This window comes from Kogia breviceps, chromosome 16, assembly GCF_026419965.1.
Source record: "Kogia breviceps isolate mKogBre1 chromosome 16, mKogBre1 haplotype 1, whole genome shotgun sequence".
Classification (NCBI taxonomy): Eukaryota; Metazoa; Chordata; class Mammalia; order Artiodactyla; family Physeteridae; genus Kogia; species Kogia breviceps.
The window spans coordinates 75,795,606-75,813,140 of NC_081325.1; the positions used below are offsets into that span (position 1 = coordinate 75,795,606).

Here is a 17,535-nt window from a genome sequence, read left to right on the forward strand (position 1 = left end):
CAGGTTGAGGACATCTTGACAGGCACAGAGGACAAGGTCACATCGGGTTTGATTATGCAGGGAGCTATCAAAACGAAAAAGAGAGAAGAATAGGAATTACTTGCATATGAATTTCCTAAAAGAAATTGGGTCCAGGCCCCAAATTCTAAAATGGATGTATTAGCTTTTATTCTCTGGTCCTCACCTTACCAGTCTTTGTACCCAAACCTGCAGTGAGTGTGGATGGGGTCATGGTTCAGATCATCAGGCCCTGATGGTAGGGACCATTTGTTATTGCTACACATGACATGGAACATCAGATACACAAATATCTTAGTTCAAAACTGAAACTAATCCTTCAAAGTTCATGTGTTTGCCATTGCCCCAAGTGCTTCCATGTGTCCCCAAAATGGCACCCCTCAGATCTTCTTCCATATGGAATGTGCACCATGAGTTTGCCTTGTCCTCTTTGTACATTCTTGTGAGTACCAGAGAATGAAGAAAGATATGGAGATTCTTCAATGACTGTGTTATAATTGTGAACCACAATTCATGTATCTTTTTTTAAGATGAAGTATAGTTGATGTACAATATTATATAAGTTATAGGTGTGCAGTATAGTGATTCATAGTTTTTAAAGGTTATACTCCCTTTATAGGTACTATAAAATATTGACAAAGTTCAAATCTTTTGCCTACTTTTTAAAATTGGGCTGTTTTCTAATGACTAATTATAACAGTAATTAAATAATAACAAAAACATACATGTATCTCTGTAGTACCCATTTCCTGTGCTGTCAGTCTGAGGGGTTATCGGTCAGTTTGAAGTTTTCCCACAACTCACTGAGGCTCCATTCATTTATTTCATCATTTTTCTCTTTGTGTTTCATTTTGTATAATTTGCATTACTGCCTTCAAATGACTAATCTTGTCTTCTATAATATCTAGTCTATTTTTCTTTCCACTGTCCATGGATTTAATTTTCCTTTCAGTCTTACATATGCTTCTTTTCTTGTAGGTTAGTTAGGGAACATGAATACATTCTTCCCCAGTTTAGCTCCACCTCCCAAGTTCCAAAATTGGCATTGAAGTTGTCTACCTATGGAAAGGAAATTTGGATTAGGTTTATTCCAAATAAACCTATCGTAGTTTGCTATCATAGCATACTTTCTTTTATTTCTTTTTTTCTTTTTTCAGTGTGCCCGGTATGATAATGTCTTCATTGCAGAGATCCTGATTGACAGAGGGGCCAATGTCAACCACCAGGACGAAGATTTTTGGACACCAATGCACATTGCCTGTGCATGTGATAACCCTGATGTTGTCCTACTGCTTGTATTAGTAAGTAAAGCAATTCAGTTTATTACCATTTGAAGATTTGATGGCCTATAAAAGTCTGCATATTTAACCAATAATACTTCAGGTGAGAAAAAAATATGTGTATTTGTCATCACTTATTTGCCTGGAATTACAAGATAATTAGAGACTAAGGTTGTGGGTCACCACATAGTTCATAAAACAAACTGTGTAGATATCACACCAAGCTCTATTCCTCTTACCTTTTTCTTGGAAATTATACGCCTTGATACCTCACAAGTCAGTGCTAACTAAAATGGTTTGATAATTGTTGTTTTGTCTTTCAATTCATTCTCCTAATTTTGAGCCAAACTAGGTGTTTGATAGTAAGGCTGTGTGGCTTATATTGAATCTTCTTCTCTTGTTTAAATCTAGCAAAGAAGTGTCTACAACTTTTGTTTACATGAAAGTGAAAACTCTAAGTATAAAAATCACTGGAGTTATTTGTTGTCATTGTCTTGAGTTATAGCTTAGACCCTGACATGGGTCCTCACACATACTATAATTATTTCAGAATTGGGATTCTTTCGGATTAGTTTATCTCTAACAAAGATTTTAAGAAATTATGCAGGATTTTTTAGAAAGCATACTAGGATATAAGAGTAAGAATGAATGATTTGCTTTTTTCCCTTTATTAGTAAAAATTGCTTAATTCCTTAATGATTTTCTGTTATGTGCCTGGCTTTTCACATGAGCCCTCAAAATTTCACATACAAGCAAATTGGTGCTCAGAGATATGAAGCAACTTGCCGTAGGTCACAAAGCAAACTATATCTCTTAACTTAAGGTCATTGTCCAAAGTCTGGCCTTTCTCCCCCAGGGTCGTGCTGCCTGTCTTAACAAATTACCACATACATGATAGCTAAATACAAGAGAACTTTATTCTCTCGCATTTTGGAGGCCAGGAATCTGAAATCAAGGTGTTGGCAAAGCTGTATGCCCTGTGTCAGTTCTAGGGAAGAATTCTCCCTTGTTCCTGCCTAGCTCCTCTGGATCCCTTGCAGTCCTTGTTGGTCCTTGGTTACAGATGCATCACCCCAGTCTTTGCCTCCATCATCACGTGGCCCTCTTCCCTGTGTCTCTGTATCCAAATACCCCTCTCTTTTCTTTATAAATGCACCAGTCATAGGGTTTAGGGTCCACCTTAACTCAATACCACCTTATCTTACCTTGATCTGCAAAGACCTTATTTCCATAGAAGATCGCTCACAGATAGTAGTAGCCTTAGGACTTGAACATATCTTTTTTTAAAAAACACAATCCCGCTACATTGCTTTCTTCCCCCTTTTTAAAATCCGAAGCAGAAGGCTTTTAGGATGAAGACTATGAATGGAGATTTCCTTAATCTTGTAAGAGGTTTAATTTGGTCTACTTTAGTCTTATTTGTCCCTCAAGAATTTGTAAAGTTTTTCCGTTTTTATAGTAGAAGTGTATATCACTGGAAATGTGTTCCTTTCAAATCCTGGAAGATGGCAGCTATAATAAATAAATAAGGAAAGATAAAGGAAATAAAGACGACTTAGCTTGAAATAGAATCATTTGGGGAGCTAATACTCTTAGGAAAACACATGAAAAAGTACTTAACTCATTTATAAGAACAAATCTTCACTTTATAGAAACTGAACCTAAGAGGAATTAAACTAACAAGTCAGCACAAAGGCAGTGAGATCTACTTAGTATTTGCTTAGTATTAAAGGAAAATTTAAAACACATCTCAGAAGGGAACTATATCGTCTTTTGAGTGACACAATAAAATCATCAACTGTGAACTCTTTGGAATTCTCAGAACTCATAGAACACCAGGCTAGAATTTTTAAGAAATGGCTTGGTGTGTAGTAGTTGTTTGAAACTTTTTTTCTGGATAGTTCAACCACTGGATGACTTGGGCAAAGCTGGGCTATAATTATATGAGAATGAGACAGAAAAGTTAGATTCATAGCTTTTGTAGTTTTCCTATGTTTTATTTTTTTTTCTGAATATTAGTTGAGAGATTCAGAATATTAGTTGAGAGTCACTTTTTCAAGGCCCGTCTCCATTTATTTTCTCTAAGTAATTACGATTAGTTACACCAAACCTTTGCCAAATTAGGCTTTCTATTTTCATTTCATTCGTGCAGTTCTCAGGAACCAATATTCATGTGACTGAGCTTGAATTCTTAAAATCCTCCTTCCATTTCCTCAGTGTACACTGCTGGATGAAGACTTCCCCTTCTTGAGTTCAGAGAGTTTGTCAGCCCTTAATTTCACTGCCAGCCAAGATTTCCTTCCTTCATTATAGAATATCTGTTTCTTATTTCTGATGGAACAGAGTAAGAGGATCTACCTTCTTTGTAGAGTCTCTGCCCTGAGTCCTGGTCTAGGCATCTCATAGGATTCTTACAATTTAATATCACAGGGACAGCCAAGAGAAGGGCTCAGTACATGGCAGGGTTGTGATTTCAAGGTGCAGAAGCTGTAACTGCTTGCATATGACTCCCCTTCAGCATATAGGGGCTGTTGCCGCGAGTAGCAGGGGTATTAGAAACACCACTGATAGACTAGAAGTAGCAAAGAACTTGGACCACCCAGAGGGCAGGAATGAAGCATGTTTATAACCAGAGCTGGGATTAGGGCAGCCCACGAGGACTGGTACCTGGGGTGTCAATGTGTAAGGTACACTATAATTGTAGAAATAAGTTAGACATATAGTGGCAAATTACTCAGGTCTTCCTTGTGGCTCTTTGCATAACTGAGGAAATATACATGTGCCTTGTTCCCGTTGAGGTTAAACAGTGTCTTCCAAGGAAAATCAATAAGCACTGGCACCAGTCGCATTTCCTAAAACAGATGCTTAGAAAAATAACAATTTGAAGAGGTACTAAACCATTGTCCTGAGGGGGGACATCCTCATGTCATTGTCAGACTCAGTGATAGCTCCATTTTGATGAGGTGAGTTCTCTACACTCCTTTTTTGGTACCTTTATTGTATTCCCCTGTTCTTTGGCATTTCCTCCCCAGTTGCTGCTAGGATCGTCAGCGTATTGCCCGAGCTCCTCTCTCTTTCACCTTATCGTGTATGTTGTGCTTGTTTACATACAATTTACTTTTCCCTTTATTCTCGTGTGACACAGTTTCTGTAACTCCTATTTGTTCCCCTGGCAATAACTCAATTTTATTAATGGCCAGTTGCCTTTATAATAAATAGCTCTTCTGCCTAAAACAATCTGATTTATATTCATTCATTCTTTATCTAGCTTATATCAGTGGTGTTCATTAGGGAGCTCTAAGTTAGACGTTAACTAAATTATTAGCTTCCAGCAAGTCACAGAAGTAACTAGCTGGTGCATACATGGCTATTTGTTAAAACAGTGCCAGCACTTTATAGAGACTCAACGTATATATAGCAATACTTGCTGAATACATACACAAATGACTGAAAGAATGGCAGGCCAGTTTTTGGAAGTCAGCCTGCATTTAATATTGCCATTATTAACTCATGTTATATCTTAAAAAAAACCTGTCTTATTGCCACATTCATCTTCTTAGATATTCTAGAATTCTTCATCCTACTCATTCTACACTTGTATTTAGAAGTGCTTTCCTTCAGCTCACATGATCTCAGTGTCAGATGATGTTGCTTTTCTTTACCAGGCAGAATTGAGAGCTAGAAACTGGATTTACTTCATGTGTAAACATAGAATTAAATCTATAATTGTCAGGTTATCAACATTTTCGTGGTCTGCAATGCCCTATCTCTCACACCATAGAATGACCCAACCTCATGTGCAAAGTTATATATCTGCCCGTTGCTGTTATTCATTTACTGATGACTGTCTTTAATCATTAACTAATATTTATTGATCACCAACTATCCTTAACATAATTCCTGCCGTCAAGGAAGTAACTGTTTGTTCATTCATCCAGCAAATATTTATTGAGTGACCACTATGTTCTGGGTGCTACACAGTGAATAATAAGGCATTTTACATGATTTTACATTATAGAACAATGACAGAAACAAACCAAAGCAAGTAACGTGCGTGTAGCCACTGAGAAACTTGACTAATGGATTCAGCAAATCTGAGTAGCCTCATTACCACCATGTCATAACTAGCCCACCATCCATCCATAGAAATAATTTGCTTTCCAATAAATGTGGGTGAAATACATCATCATAAAAATTGTAATTACTATAGAAATATGTTCCTGCTAACAACCTCAAAAAAAAGATTCCTTTTACTTCCAGAACTAAACGCCGTTGTACGTTGTTTAGCGCTGCATGTCCAGTCTTCTTTCCGTTTTCCAAATTGATGAGTAAGGGACACTGTGCACTTACATATTTGAGTGCCTTCTGTTCTGCACTGAGGGGGTCAGCAGTGAATAAAAGAAGCACAGATCCCTGCCTCTTTGGAGCTTACATTCTACTGGGGAGAAACAGGAAAAAACACCTAATGGATGAAGTATACAACGTGTCAACTAAAACGAAATGTTGGAGGGGCAAGGAGAGAGGAGTAGAGAGTCTTAATGGATGTCCTGATGGAGAGGTGGCATTTGAGCTGTGAGCCTTGAGGACTGTGGGTGCATCGTGGGCTGGGCAGAGGCAACGGGTGAGGGCAAGCTGTGGGGCAGTGGCTCGTGTTAGAAGAAGAGCAAAAGAGACCCAGGCAGCTCTCTCGTGGAGTGGACGTGGGCAGGGAGGGACGAGAAGTCAGAGAGGCGACAGGAGCTCATCAAGCCCGTTGCTTGGACGTTAGAATTTACTTTTACCCCAGGTGATGAGGGTGCCTGTGGAGCCTTTTGAGTGGAGAGGAGACGTGATATGACATCCATTTACAAAGATCCACTCTGGCTGCTCTGTTGAAAATACACAAAGGGGGCGGGGGGAACTCTTAGGGGAAACTGTCCCAGTGTCCGGGCCAGACATGGTGCAGGTGGTGAGAAGTGGCCGACACGTGGGCGTATCTGGAAGGTCGAGTTGTCCGTATTTGGTGTGGGATTGGATTGGATTGGGGGCTTGAGATAAAGAGCAGGAGTCAGGGAGGGCTTCCACTTTGTTGGCCTGAGAACTGCAGGGTTGGAATCTGTTTGCTGAAATGGAGAAGATGTGTAGAATAGCATGAGGAGTATGGGCTTATGTTTCAAAAGGAATGAAAAATGTATTTGAATCCCATTTTTTTCAAGTTCTTCAGGAAAGCATTATCTGTAGAAATTTTCATTGATTTGCAAGGTAATTCTTTATTGTGAGTTTTTGTTAAGTGGAGATGTATGTGTGTGTCACCATCATATACTAAAGGGCATTAGATCGTTGCTATTTTAACTGAATCACAAATGGTTTCATGGTTTGCAGTAGACATAGCTACTGTGAATGTTGTCAGTAGTACTTTTGCCAGATCTACAAAACTCTAGCAGATATTAATAATTAACTTTTATACAGCCCTCCCTATATGATGAGTGTTTTTCTACGTGCTTTATAATGATTAATTCACTTAGTCCTCACAGAATCCTAGATGTATGTGCTAGCTTTTACCACTTTTACTTTGTATAGGTGAGGCAATTAATTAAATTAATTAATTTAAATTAATTCATGGTTATGTTCTAGTGATTTCCATTAGTTAAAAAATAAGAAGAAAAAAGCCTGATCAGACTCTGTCCTCGGAGTGTCACCCTGTTGTCCTCTCATGTTCATTGTCAAACTTCTCTGAGGGACAGTATGCTTTTTCTGACCCCAATTTACGGTTCCTGTCACCCCATGCAGACAGTCTGGTCTCTCTTCACTCAGACCCCTCAAAATGGCCCTTTGCCGAAAATACTTTGACATCTTTATGATGAGGTCAGAGGACGCGTTTCGTGGTTTATCCTACTTAATGTATCTCACCAGGTCTAAAGGCAAGTTTGTCAAGAAAGGAAATGGGGCAAACGTCCAATTTTTTACCCCAAGGTTATATTTTTGGGGCTAATCGGAGTAAGAATTTGAAGGAAGCTACTCTGGCTCCTAAGCCCTGTTAGTGACCATTGAACATTAAGAGGGTGTTTTTTTTCTTTTTTTCACCTTTATTGAGGTGTAATTGATAAATAAAACTGTATATATTTTACAACGTGATGATTTGGTATATTTTGTTAAATGATTACAACAGTCAGGTAAATTAACACCTCCATCACCTCACAGAGTTAATATTAAATTTTTTTTGTAGTGAGAATGCTTAAGATCTACTCTCTCAGCAAAATTCAGGTGTATAATACAATATGATGAACTGTAGTCACCATGCTGTACATTAGATCCCTAGAACTTACCCATCTTATAAGTCCAAGTTGGTACCCTTTCAGCAGCATCTCCCATCTTCCCTGCCCTCCAGCCCCTGGTAACCACCATTCTACTTTCTATCAGTCCACCTTTTTGTTGTTGTTGTTGTTCTTAAGTCGTGTTTTTTTAAACCTATTGCTACCTAAACTTCCCCATCACTAAAACCGACGGTAACAATTCATCCTGTCTATGGTGAAAATGCTTACTCCTTATTCACAGTGATTGACACCATAAAAGTAGATTTCACAAAACAAGCAATAAAGTGTCATTCGAAAAATGCTCGTGGAGGACTTCTGGTTTCAGCTCAGACAGACTCAGACTGCTCTCCTTGCAAAAAGAAAAAAGTTGAACCGATTGAAAATCAGTAACTTTTCTTGGACCCATCAGAGAGCTGAAGTTTCAGGGAAAATCCTATCAACCTCAACATCCGGGAGACAGGTGAATCCAGCCAGTCAGAGCTAAGGTTTGGTGCTGGCTCAGAAGCCAGCATAATGATTTTTCTTTTCCTGAAAAAAATTCCACACCAAGTTTTCCTATAAAAGGTCCCCCCAAAACTATTTATCACATAGGATGATATCTATTTGTTAGTAGGGTGGACAAATTCTTACAAAGGGTAGACTTAATTTCATGAAGCGGTGATAAAGGCAGGAGTATTAAAATTCCTGTGGGAAGTTTATAAGTGCAAATGTTACAGCCGTTCTGAACCAGCAGAAATTGTAAAAGAGATTTCATTAGCCCACCGCCCAGTGACATTTAAGAGAGCGTGTGCTGTTAAAGCTTGATCTGAGGTTGAGATTTCCATTTTATTTGAAAAAAAAAAATTGAATTTGTAGAGGAAAATAATTTTGTAAAGCAGTGTTCAATTTTGGGTTCTGAAATAAATACATCAGTCACTAAATTCATTAAAACACTAAATTACATCAAACAGTTAAATACATCAAAAAGGTTGATATAAGGGGCGTAAGAAATGGGACAGTACACCAATACTGTCAAATAAATCAAATAAACAATAAAAGAGGCTTAGCAACAATGATGCCTAATCCTGCTTTTTTGGAAGGTTGTATGTGTTGTATTAGTTAAATAGTCTTTCTCTTTGGAGTTATTTCTTTTCCAAAATGGCTTTATTGAATCACCCCTTAACCAAAAATATTAGGAGGCTTCTACAAGAGATCTACTCTTTGTAATATCTTTAAGTCATATATATATAGTCAAGGAAGCAAAATGGATTTTGAAGTAGATGTCAATAAAAAGCAGGATCCTGGAAATTCATTAGCTTCTTAAATTCTAAGACAATATAGAACCTATCAGTCTACTACTGTAGCCTGCCTCTTAAATTTCATTTCTGAAAATGAGTCCTCTTTGGGCCATCAGAACAAACCTATAAAGTGATAATTCACTGGAAAAGAATCAGGATCTCCATCAACTTGCACAAGGGTAATAAGAGTCACCTCCTTTTAAATTTAGCTACCTGAATGGTTACTACAAAATACATTCAAAAAAGAGAAGCTGTATTTTGAGAACTTCAGAGCTTATGTTGTTGATGAAGTCTGTGGGTCGGTGTTACAGACATCACATCACCTTCTTGGACAGTAATTGTATTTATATTGTAAATAATCTTAAGTGAAAATATCAACAAGGATTTCTTGTGAAAGTCAATGTGTCCTGTTAGAACTGTGCTGTCACATCCTTCCCTGGTGTAGCATAAAGAAGAAGTAAAAAAAAAATCTAAGAACTTCCTTAGGGAAGGAAACAAGTATTTACAAGCTGGACCTGGTCAATCAGAAAGAATAAATTCCTGATAGGTTATTGATGTAAATAGCTCTGTCTGATGGAAAGCTGCACTGACACACTGGACACTGTTTCTGAGTGTGGACAAAACTGCTAGTAAAGGCTTTGACCATGGTGGTCACAAACATAGGTGTAAATATACCGAGAATTTTAAAGGCTTAAAGTGGAAGAAAGAAGTACAAGGAATGGTTCCTTGGCCTTAACGTAGGCATAAAGCATCATGGCAAAGATTTGAGTGTCATACCTACTAGAGCATGGTCTTGAAGATACGGGGAGGGGGAAGGGTAAGCTGTGACTGTGACGAAGTGAGAGAGTGGCAGGGACATCTACACACTACCAAACGTAGGGTGGATAGCTAGTGGGAAGCAGCCGCATAGCACAGGGAGGTCAACTCGGTGCTTTGTGACCACCGAGAGGGGTGGGATAGGGAGGGTGGGAGGGAGGGAGACGCAAGAGGGCAGAGATATGGGAACATATGTATATGTATAGCTGATTCACTTTGTTATACAGCAGAAACTAACACACCATTGTAAAGCAATTATACTCCAATAAAGATGTCTAAAAAAAATAAAAAGAGATTTGAGCGTCAGAACCTCAAGCATAAGCCCTGACCAGTTCTCTCACTAGTTCTGTGACTTCGATAAGTACTTCATTACAAATAAACTCCAAAAAAGTGGGAACTTTTTTCATGGCTCTGAGCACAGCCCCTCCTGCAGTGGCAGTGGTCTATCACGTAAATTACTTAAAAGTTATTTTTGAAGAACGCCTGGATTTTTCAATTCAGTATTGCTCACTTCTCTCTTTTAACTTGATTTTTGCCACTTTTATCGTGATTGTCAACATGTATTTCCTTAAGTTACTAAGTGAAGCAGCCCGTGGTTAATGACACATCAGGGTATCCAGTATCAATACTGGATAAACATTTAAAATGGTCTGTTCTGTTAAGATAGATTAAACGTGCAGGAATTTAAATCAACCATGGCTGTGATTATGGCACCAAACTTAACACTAGATTCACGGTGCCTGAAAATGAAGTTTGTCTGGTTTTGAGCATGATTTTTGCTGCTCCCAGGGTTCTCTGATTGCATCTTTTACACAATATGAATTGTTTATACAAGAATAGGAAAGACCTGCATTTGCACACATCGTACATGTTAACTTGACGTTTTGTAACATACTGTTGTCACTAGTCAGCCTTTTCGGAAACTTCCACTGTTGTTGATGAAGATTTTTCTTTTCTGACTAATGTCCGATAGAAGAAATACTTAATCTTTAAATGCAAAAGCGTAAACTGAAAAATGTGTGCCTCATGGCATTTCTTTTTTTTTTTTTTTGCGGTATGCGGGCCTCTCACTGCTGTGGCCTCTCCCGTTGCGGAGCACAGGCTCCGGACGCGCAGGCCTAGCGGCCATGGCTCACGGGCTTAGTTGCTCCGCGGCACGTGGGATCCTCCCGGACCAGGGCACGAACCCGTGTCTCCTGCATCGGCAGGCGGACTCTCAACCACTGCGCCACCAGGGAAGCCCACTCATGGCATTTCTATAATTTTACATACAATTCTTTGAAGAACATAAAGATACATATATTTTGTACATCTAATAGCAACATGGCTCTATTAAGTTTGGGAAATACAGACCACCATCTGTGCTCAAGGTCTAAGGAAAGCTTTCGTAGGTTTACCCTGTTTGATGATTTATGCTCTCATGTTTTGATAAATTGTACTCCCTCTTTTCAAGTGTTTTTCATGATAAATAATTTTTTTTTTTTTTTTTTTGCGGTACGCGGGCCTCTCACTGCTGTGGCCTCTCCCGTTGCGGAGCACAGGCTCCGGACGCGCAGGCTCAGCGTCCACGGCTCACGGGCCCAGCCGCTCCGCGGCACGTGGGATCCTCCCGGACCGGGGCATGAACCCGCGTCCCCCGCATCGGCAGGCGGACTCTCAACCACTGCGCCACCAGGGAAGCCCGATAAATAATATTTTTAATCTATATTTTAATTAAGATAATTTTAAAAATCTAATAATTTACATTAATATTATAAAGCATTTAATTTGACTTCTGAATGTCTTTTTAGTAAGATGTTTTCTTTTTCTGATTACATAAATAATTCATGTTTGTTTTACAAGCATTGGAACATACAGAGGAAAAAGAAGGCACTCATTAGCCCACTGGCCAGAGAAAAATCGGTGGTAACATTTTGATGATGTCCTAGGTGTGTATGTGTTGATGCGTTTTCCGTGAGAATCCGCGGCGCGTGGCCCGATTGTCACGTGGAAATGGCCTCCCTTTATGGGCAGGAGAGAAAGGATTGGAGGCCCTAGTGGATGCTGTAGGCGACGGGAGGTTATTACTGTAGCTTAGGTTAGGGGAGGTGGAAGTTTCGGCTGGAGGGTTGTTGGCTGTGAGCAATGGAACACGTCTGGCAGATGGTCATAAAACAGACAGATAATATGATCCTGTTTTACAGAAAATAATAATATATTAATATGATCACTTATATATATATGGATATTTGTACTTATAACTGTATATAGATATACTGTAGGTATTTTTATAAAAGCAATATCATCATATTTGTATTATTTTGCAACCCAATAAATATATGTGATGGCATAATATGACAACTTGCGAGGGTATACTAAAATTTATATAGCCCTTTGCTTACTTATGCTTTAAATTACAATGAGAATATTAAAATAGGATGCCCTACCAGGTGCCTTAGAGATTCTTGGAAATTTCTGAAACAGTGATTACTATATATATAAGAATAAAATTAACTTTTAATATTAACTTCAAAGGTTCCTAGAAACTTGTAATTTAAAAAGTGAGTTCTACCTATTGGGAAAAAATTGTGGATTTTAACGTGGCCCATTAAATTAAAGGATTTTAATGTGATTAGTGCCAAGAAAATTCTGAGAGAAATGTGTAACATTAAACCAATATCAACTAAGTACCTACACACTTCCAACCACATTATATCTGTGATAAATTCAGCATGAGAGCATTGCTTTGAAATTTTGGTCTTTGTTTACACAATATCCCATTCCTAATGCAGGAAAATAATTTATAATAGGAGTCTCCAACACATTATTGACGGCTGGAAGGTGTAAATAGGTCAGACATATCTGTCATCTAAGATGGTAAAGTCACACTTGGGGTTGATTTCATGATAAAATTAGTTTTAAAGTGTGATCATTTCAGTATTCAACTTAGTGCTACTTTCATAGGCACCGTACCCTCATAACACACGCAGATATTTAATACAAGGGAAATGCCACATCCCGGAGTCCTGCTAATATAGCCATGCTTCGATGCCTTGACCTTGCATTCAAATTGTAGTTTTCTCAATTTTCATTCCCTGTAGGTTGCTGACCGGTGTCCAGTGCACATTTGTCCTAGCTGTGTGTCCTGCAGGTAGAGCTTGTTTGTAAGTTTATATTTTCCCACCAATGACTTGTAGTGAACCACTTCTGTGGGAGGTCACTGTTATCAGGACCGCTTAGCTCTGAGGCTGTTTGATTTTCTTACAATGCGTTCCGCTAAGGAGAAGAGGAGGGGATCAACTCATTCCCCTGTGCACGAGCAAATGCAGAAATATCGGTCTTTGCATCTCCATCATCAGAGCTCACTCCTTCGTCCTGTGATTCCATTAGGGGAGCGGATCCCCGCCATCTGAATCGCCGTCAGACGTGGGCGACTGCTCTTCTGTATTCAGTTCAGAACTTGTCCCACAGGGAGCCGAGCGTGATCTCTGTTAATAGGTCCAGCTGCACAAAATCAGAAATTTTTTCACATTTAAATTTAAAGAAACACCGAATCTTTAAACCACATTTGAAAAGTACTTTATTATGCCATTGTAGCGTAAACTACTCACTTATTTGGGGGGAACTCATAAATATCAGACCAAGAACAGTATATATTACTGAGTGATGCTTCAGTGTAATCTCTTTGTCTCCATTTGTGATTCTGGACTCCCTTATTTCTCTCTCAATGTTTTATCTATTACCACAGCAAGATTTGGGTATTTTAATATTAATAGAAATATGATGTTAGGTCATTTATACTTTAGATATTTTATCATTTTCAATGAAGATATTATGAGATCCATATTTTTAAAATAATTTAATTTAGAAATCTCCAGCCAGGACTTGCCAAATGAAAATCACTTTTTGACAGATTTTGTAGGCTATATTCTCTTAATGATTATAGTCTGTGGAAAAAAAATAGTAACATCTAAGCCTTCTGAAGATTTTTACTTTGAGAACTGTATAGCTTGCAGATATTTTAACGGAATTTCAGAATTCTGTGTTAAAGTGTGAATAGTTAATTGCATTTATGTAGATGAAGCAGGAATTACTGTTTCATAAAATGCACACATTATGCCCTTGTTTTTATTACTGTTGTGTACTTTTGATATTTGTTTGGTAGGCACATGTTGCTATGTACTCTTTGTCAAATCACTGTCAAGTTAAGACCCAAGAGGAATGCAGCAATCTATATATATATTACCTGGAGACTGAGAAAATGAAGATGGTCATATGAAAGAAATGATGTGGAAAAGTGTCTTAAGACTAAGAAATATATTTGAATTTAATTCAGTTTGACTGCCTTAGGAATTAGAATACACAAGGAAACTTAGTTTGGGAACAATTTGATAGACAAAAGTGCTTATTCCCCTTTCAGTAATAATAGAAGACTTTTAGTAGACACTTTGGGTTGAAACTTCAAAGACTATAAGTCAGGTGGAAATGTATACATGAATAAACAATATATCTAGTAAAAGGTAAGATCATGGGGTTTTTTTGGGCCTGAGAAAGTAAATTTTTTAAAAAGCCAAGGAGAAATGGTGCCATAGAAAACCCAGTTACCATGAGGGATTTTCTGTCAGCCAAGGAGAAGTGGAAGTGGGATAAATCTGTACGTTTAATTTCTAAATATAACAGAAGCGGGAGAGACGTTGATAGTCGTATCTGTGCGACTGTAAGGTCGGTAGCAGGAATCGGGTGAATTTGCTGGGAAACGCGAGGCAAATCGGCTGTGACAGCTGTGAGATTGTCCACCGTGTAGTTCTCCTGTGGTGGGGTTGCTAGAAATACGTCCCAGCTAAAGTGCTCTTTCCCCCTCCCCGCAGCTGGTTTGCAGAATCAGCAACTATCAGTTCTAGGATCGCTTCCTTCATTCTGATACTCACCTGTCCTGCTGCCCCCATTCAATGGCGACCCAGTTATCCCCTGCTCCCCTTCTTAAATAAGTAAAGCAGTAAATGAAAGGGGGTGTCATAGAAAAGGGTGTCATGCATCTTCAGTCCAGGTGCATCCCAATGAGATCTTTCCGGACCGTGCCTGGTACTTGATTGTCTGGCTCAGCGGTGCCCCAAATATTAGGACGGGTTAGTCCCCATCTCAGCAGGACCCTTCCCGACATACAGAGGCTTCCCAGTGCTGTGATGGATTTTGAAGTTCCAACGAGAGTATGCAAGCCTCCCCGAACACATTTAGCCGTGGACACCCCAGAAGAACATTCTTACAAGTGTAGTGCGCCATGAAATGCAGATAAAAGCTGATGAAACTTATCAGTGAAGCTGGGGGCAGGCAAAAGACCCCCCGCTTTGTGGGGAGCCAACTCTACCGCAATCCAGTGCCACCTTCTCTGTTACCAGAGATGAACGTGTAGTGAGAATATATAAGGATAGAATGTTGGAGAGTTTCAGTCTGAGGTTAGGGATAATTAATTGGAAAGTCACCAATAATGAGAACATCTCAACAAAACATTTGAAGAGGCATCCACTTCCGTCTCATCCCCAAGTGAGGATGACACCTGATCATAATGATATTATTCCTTGAGTTTACAGAGCCAGTAAAGTTTCAGGGCTGGGGTTCACCTGGGGGTTGTCTGTTTCCATGTCTGTCTTTGTCTCTACTATCTCCCTGGATCTACCGTCTTCCTTGTGCTGGTTGGTGCTGATGGGGGTTATATGGTGAATAATTACTCTTCAAGTCACCTGTAAACACCTGGAAGTTAGCTTCTTTGCCTTATACTTTTTATCTCACTTCTACATCCTCATCTGAGAACTGCAGACACTAAAATGCAAAAGGAGACCTCAAAAACATGGAATTATGGGATTTTAGAGTTTGGCAGGGATCTTGTCCCATGATCTCATATAAAGAGCTACTTGAACCGTCCCTGGTATGTGGCAGTGGTCAGGGGCCGGGTTTGGAGAGGAACCCGTCTCTTCACCTGGCGGAACACCATCGATAGATCTGCTCTGCAGTGGTCTTTGAATCCTGAGGGATTTAATGTTTTCCCATGATGGTCATAGATCCTGTTCTCTGAATTAATATAAATTCCATGAGGAGCTAGTAAAGGGTACTCTGGAAACTCAAGTATGGAGTGTCTGATCTGGTCTAAGAGGCCTGGGCAGCAGTGGGGTAGACAGAAGAGGCATCTAATTGGAGGCACTGCCTTCGGGAGAACATTTCATAAATCCCAGGTCAGGGATTGCGGGCTGAGGGTGGGGGCCATGAGGATGAAGGAAATATTGATGATATATTTTGAATTGCAATCAATAGTAGTGTTGATTTCTCAAATGTAGGCATTAAAGAAGCGGAGGGAATTCTGGAACGAACTCAAGCTTTCTGATTTGGGGAAATTGGGAGGGAGGGTACAATTACAAAGAAAGCAAACACCGGTGGAAAAATCTTTTTACACAAGGACCATGCATGCCTTTTTGAATATATGACGGTCAGGACCCATGGAAAGCATCCACCTGGAGAAATCCAGGAGGCAGTTGGTTCTGGAACTCAGCAGAGAGAGAGAAGTCTTATCTGCATACACAGGGTAACAGAAGCCCTTGAGTAAATCAGATCAACCCATGAAAATGTGAAGTCTGAAAAAAAGAACATTTGAAAGAGGGTCCAAAGAAAACTAATTAAAAGATTCTGAGAGAAACAGGAGGCCACAAAGAAGACTGAGAAAGGGAAGCCAGATTTAGAAGGCAAACCAGAAGCTTGCATTGTCGTGCAAGTCAAGGGGAAAAATGCCTTGAGAGCTTCCCTATGGCATTGGGAGGACTGTACTAATTGCAGGAGAAGCTAGTCATTCAAACATGGAGAAGCAAAGCTAAGAAATTTGCAAGCTGCATCCCTAGATCACATGTAAAAACATATTAAACCTATGTGGTTTCCCTTGTGTACATACCTAAATACTACAGTGTGGAACATGAAAACTGTAATAGAATATTCTAGACTAAAGAAAGAAAAAGAGATAGAGGTGCTGACATCATAAGGCACTGGAGATAAACACCACGCATGAAGGCCAGCAGAACAAAATGAAGGGACAGAAAGTATGAATGGCCTATATTTTCAGCTTATTGGTAAACAGACCCGAAAAAAAGCTATATTTTCTCAGAGCAGGTATGAAGTGTTCAGATTAGTGAAACAGACTTTTTAAAAAGCAGAGTGAACCTCAGACTGGTATTGGAGAATAATTCTATAAAGGATGAATGACGTGGGAGGGTCCTGGCTCTTTCATATAAGGTCTTAGTCAATAAGTATTTACTGAGTTTTGTGCGGTCCCCAAAAAACGTCCCATAGGAAGAAATGAGAGGCTTAGTAGGAGACGTGATATTTGCACGGGCCTTGAGATGATGTTGAACTTAAGCGAACCATACCGGGCTCTTTACTAACCCTGGAACCCATGATTTCTTTTCTTAGCTTCTTTCTCTGAAATGCATATTCAACAGGCTTGCTTAGGAAATCTTTTAATTGGATGGTTGACCTTTATATTCTGGCCATTAATTGATTCAAATGTTACTTGAGCCACAGCTCACTGGATAACCGTTAATTTGTCTCAAGTTTTACTCCTCACCTTTGAATTTAGTAGATTTGAAACTTGCCAGGGCCCCAAGAGAATGCTCATGTGTTTTCATCTTGTTTCATAGCTTTGTTCGTTCAGTTTGAAACAGTTTTCTCAACATAAATATCACACGTTTATTGTAGAAAATTGAAAGACACCCACAGATGTATAGAAATTTAGTATCACTAACAGTTCCATCACATCGAATATATTCTGATGTATTTTTAAATGTCCCTCTCCCCTCTCCCTCTTCCCTACATGTGTACAATTCATACAGAATT

General features: G+C 39.2%; 1 protein-coding gene across 6 annotated transcripts in view; it reads left to right on the plus strand.

The window, feature by feature from the left end:
• MYO16 (myosin XVI) overlaps positions 1-17,535 on the plus strand; it is a 537,770-nt gene that overhangs the window by 182,398 nt on the left and 337,837 nt on the right. For all 6 annotated transcript variants that reach the window (XM_067016255.1, XM_067016250.1, XM_067016252.1 and 3 more), the window contains one exon: positions 1,176-1,319. In XM_067016255.1, the coding sequence (XP_066872356.1) occupies positions 1,176-1,319 (144 nt within the window). The remainder of the gene's footprint in view (positions 1-1,175; positions 1,320-17,535) is intronic.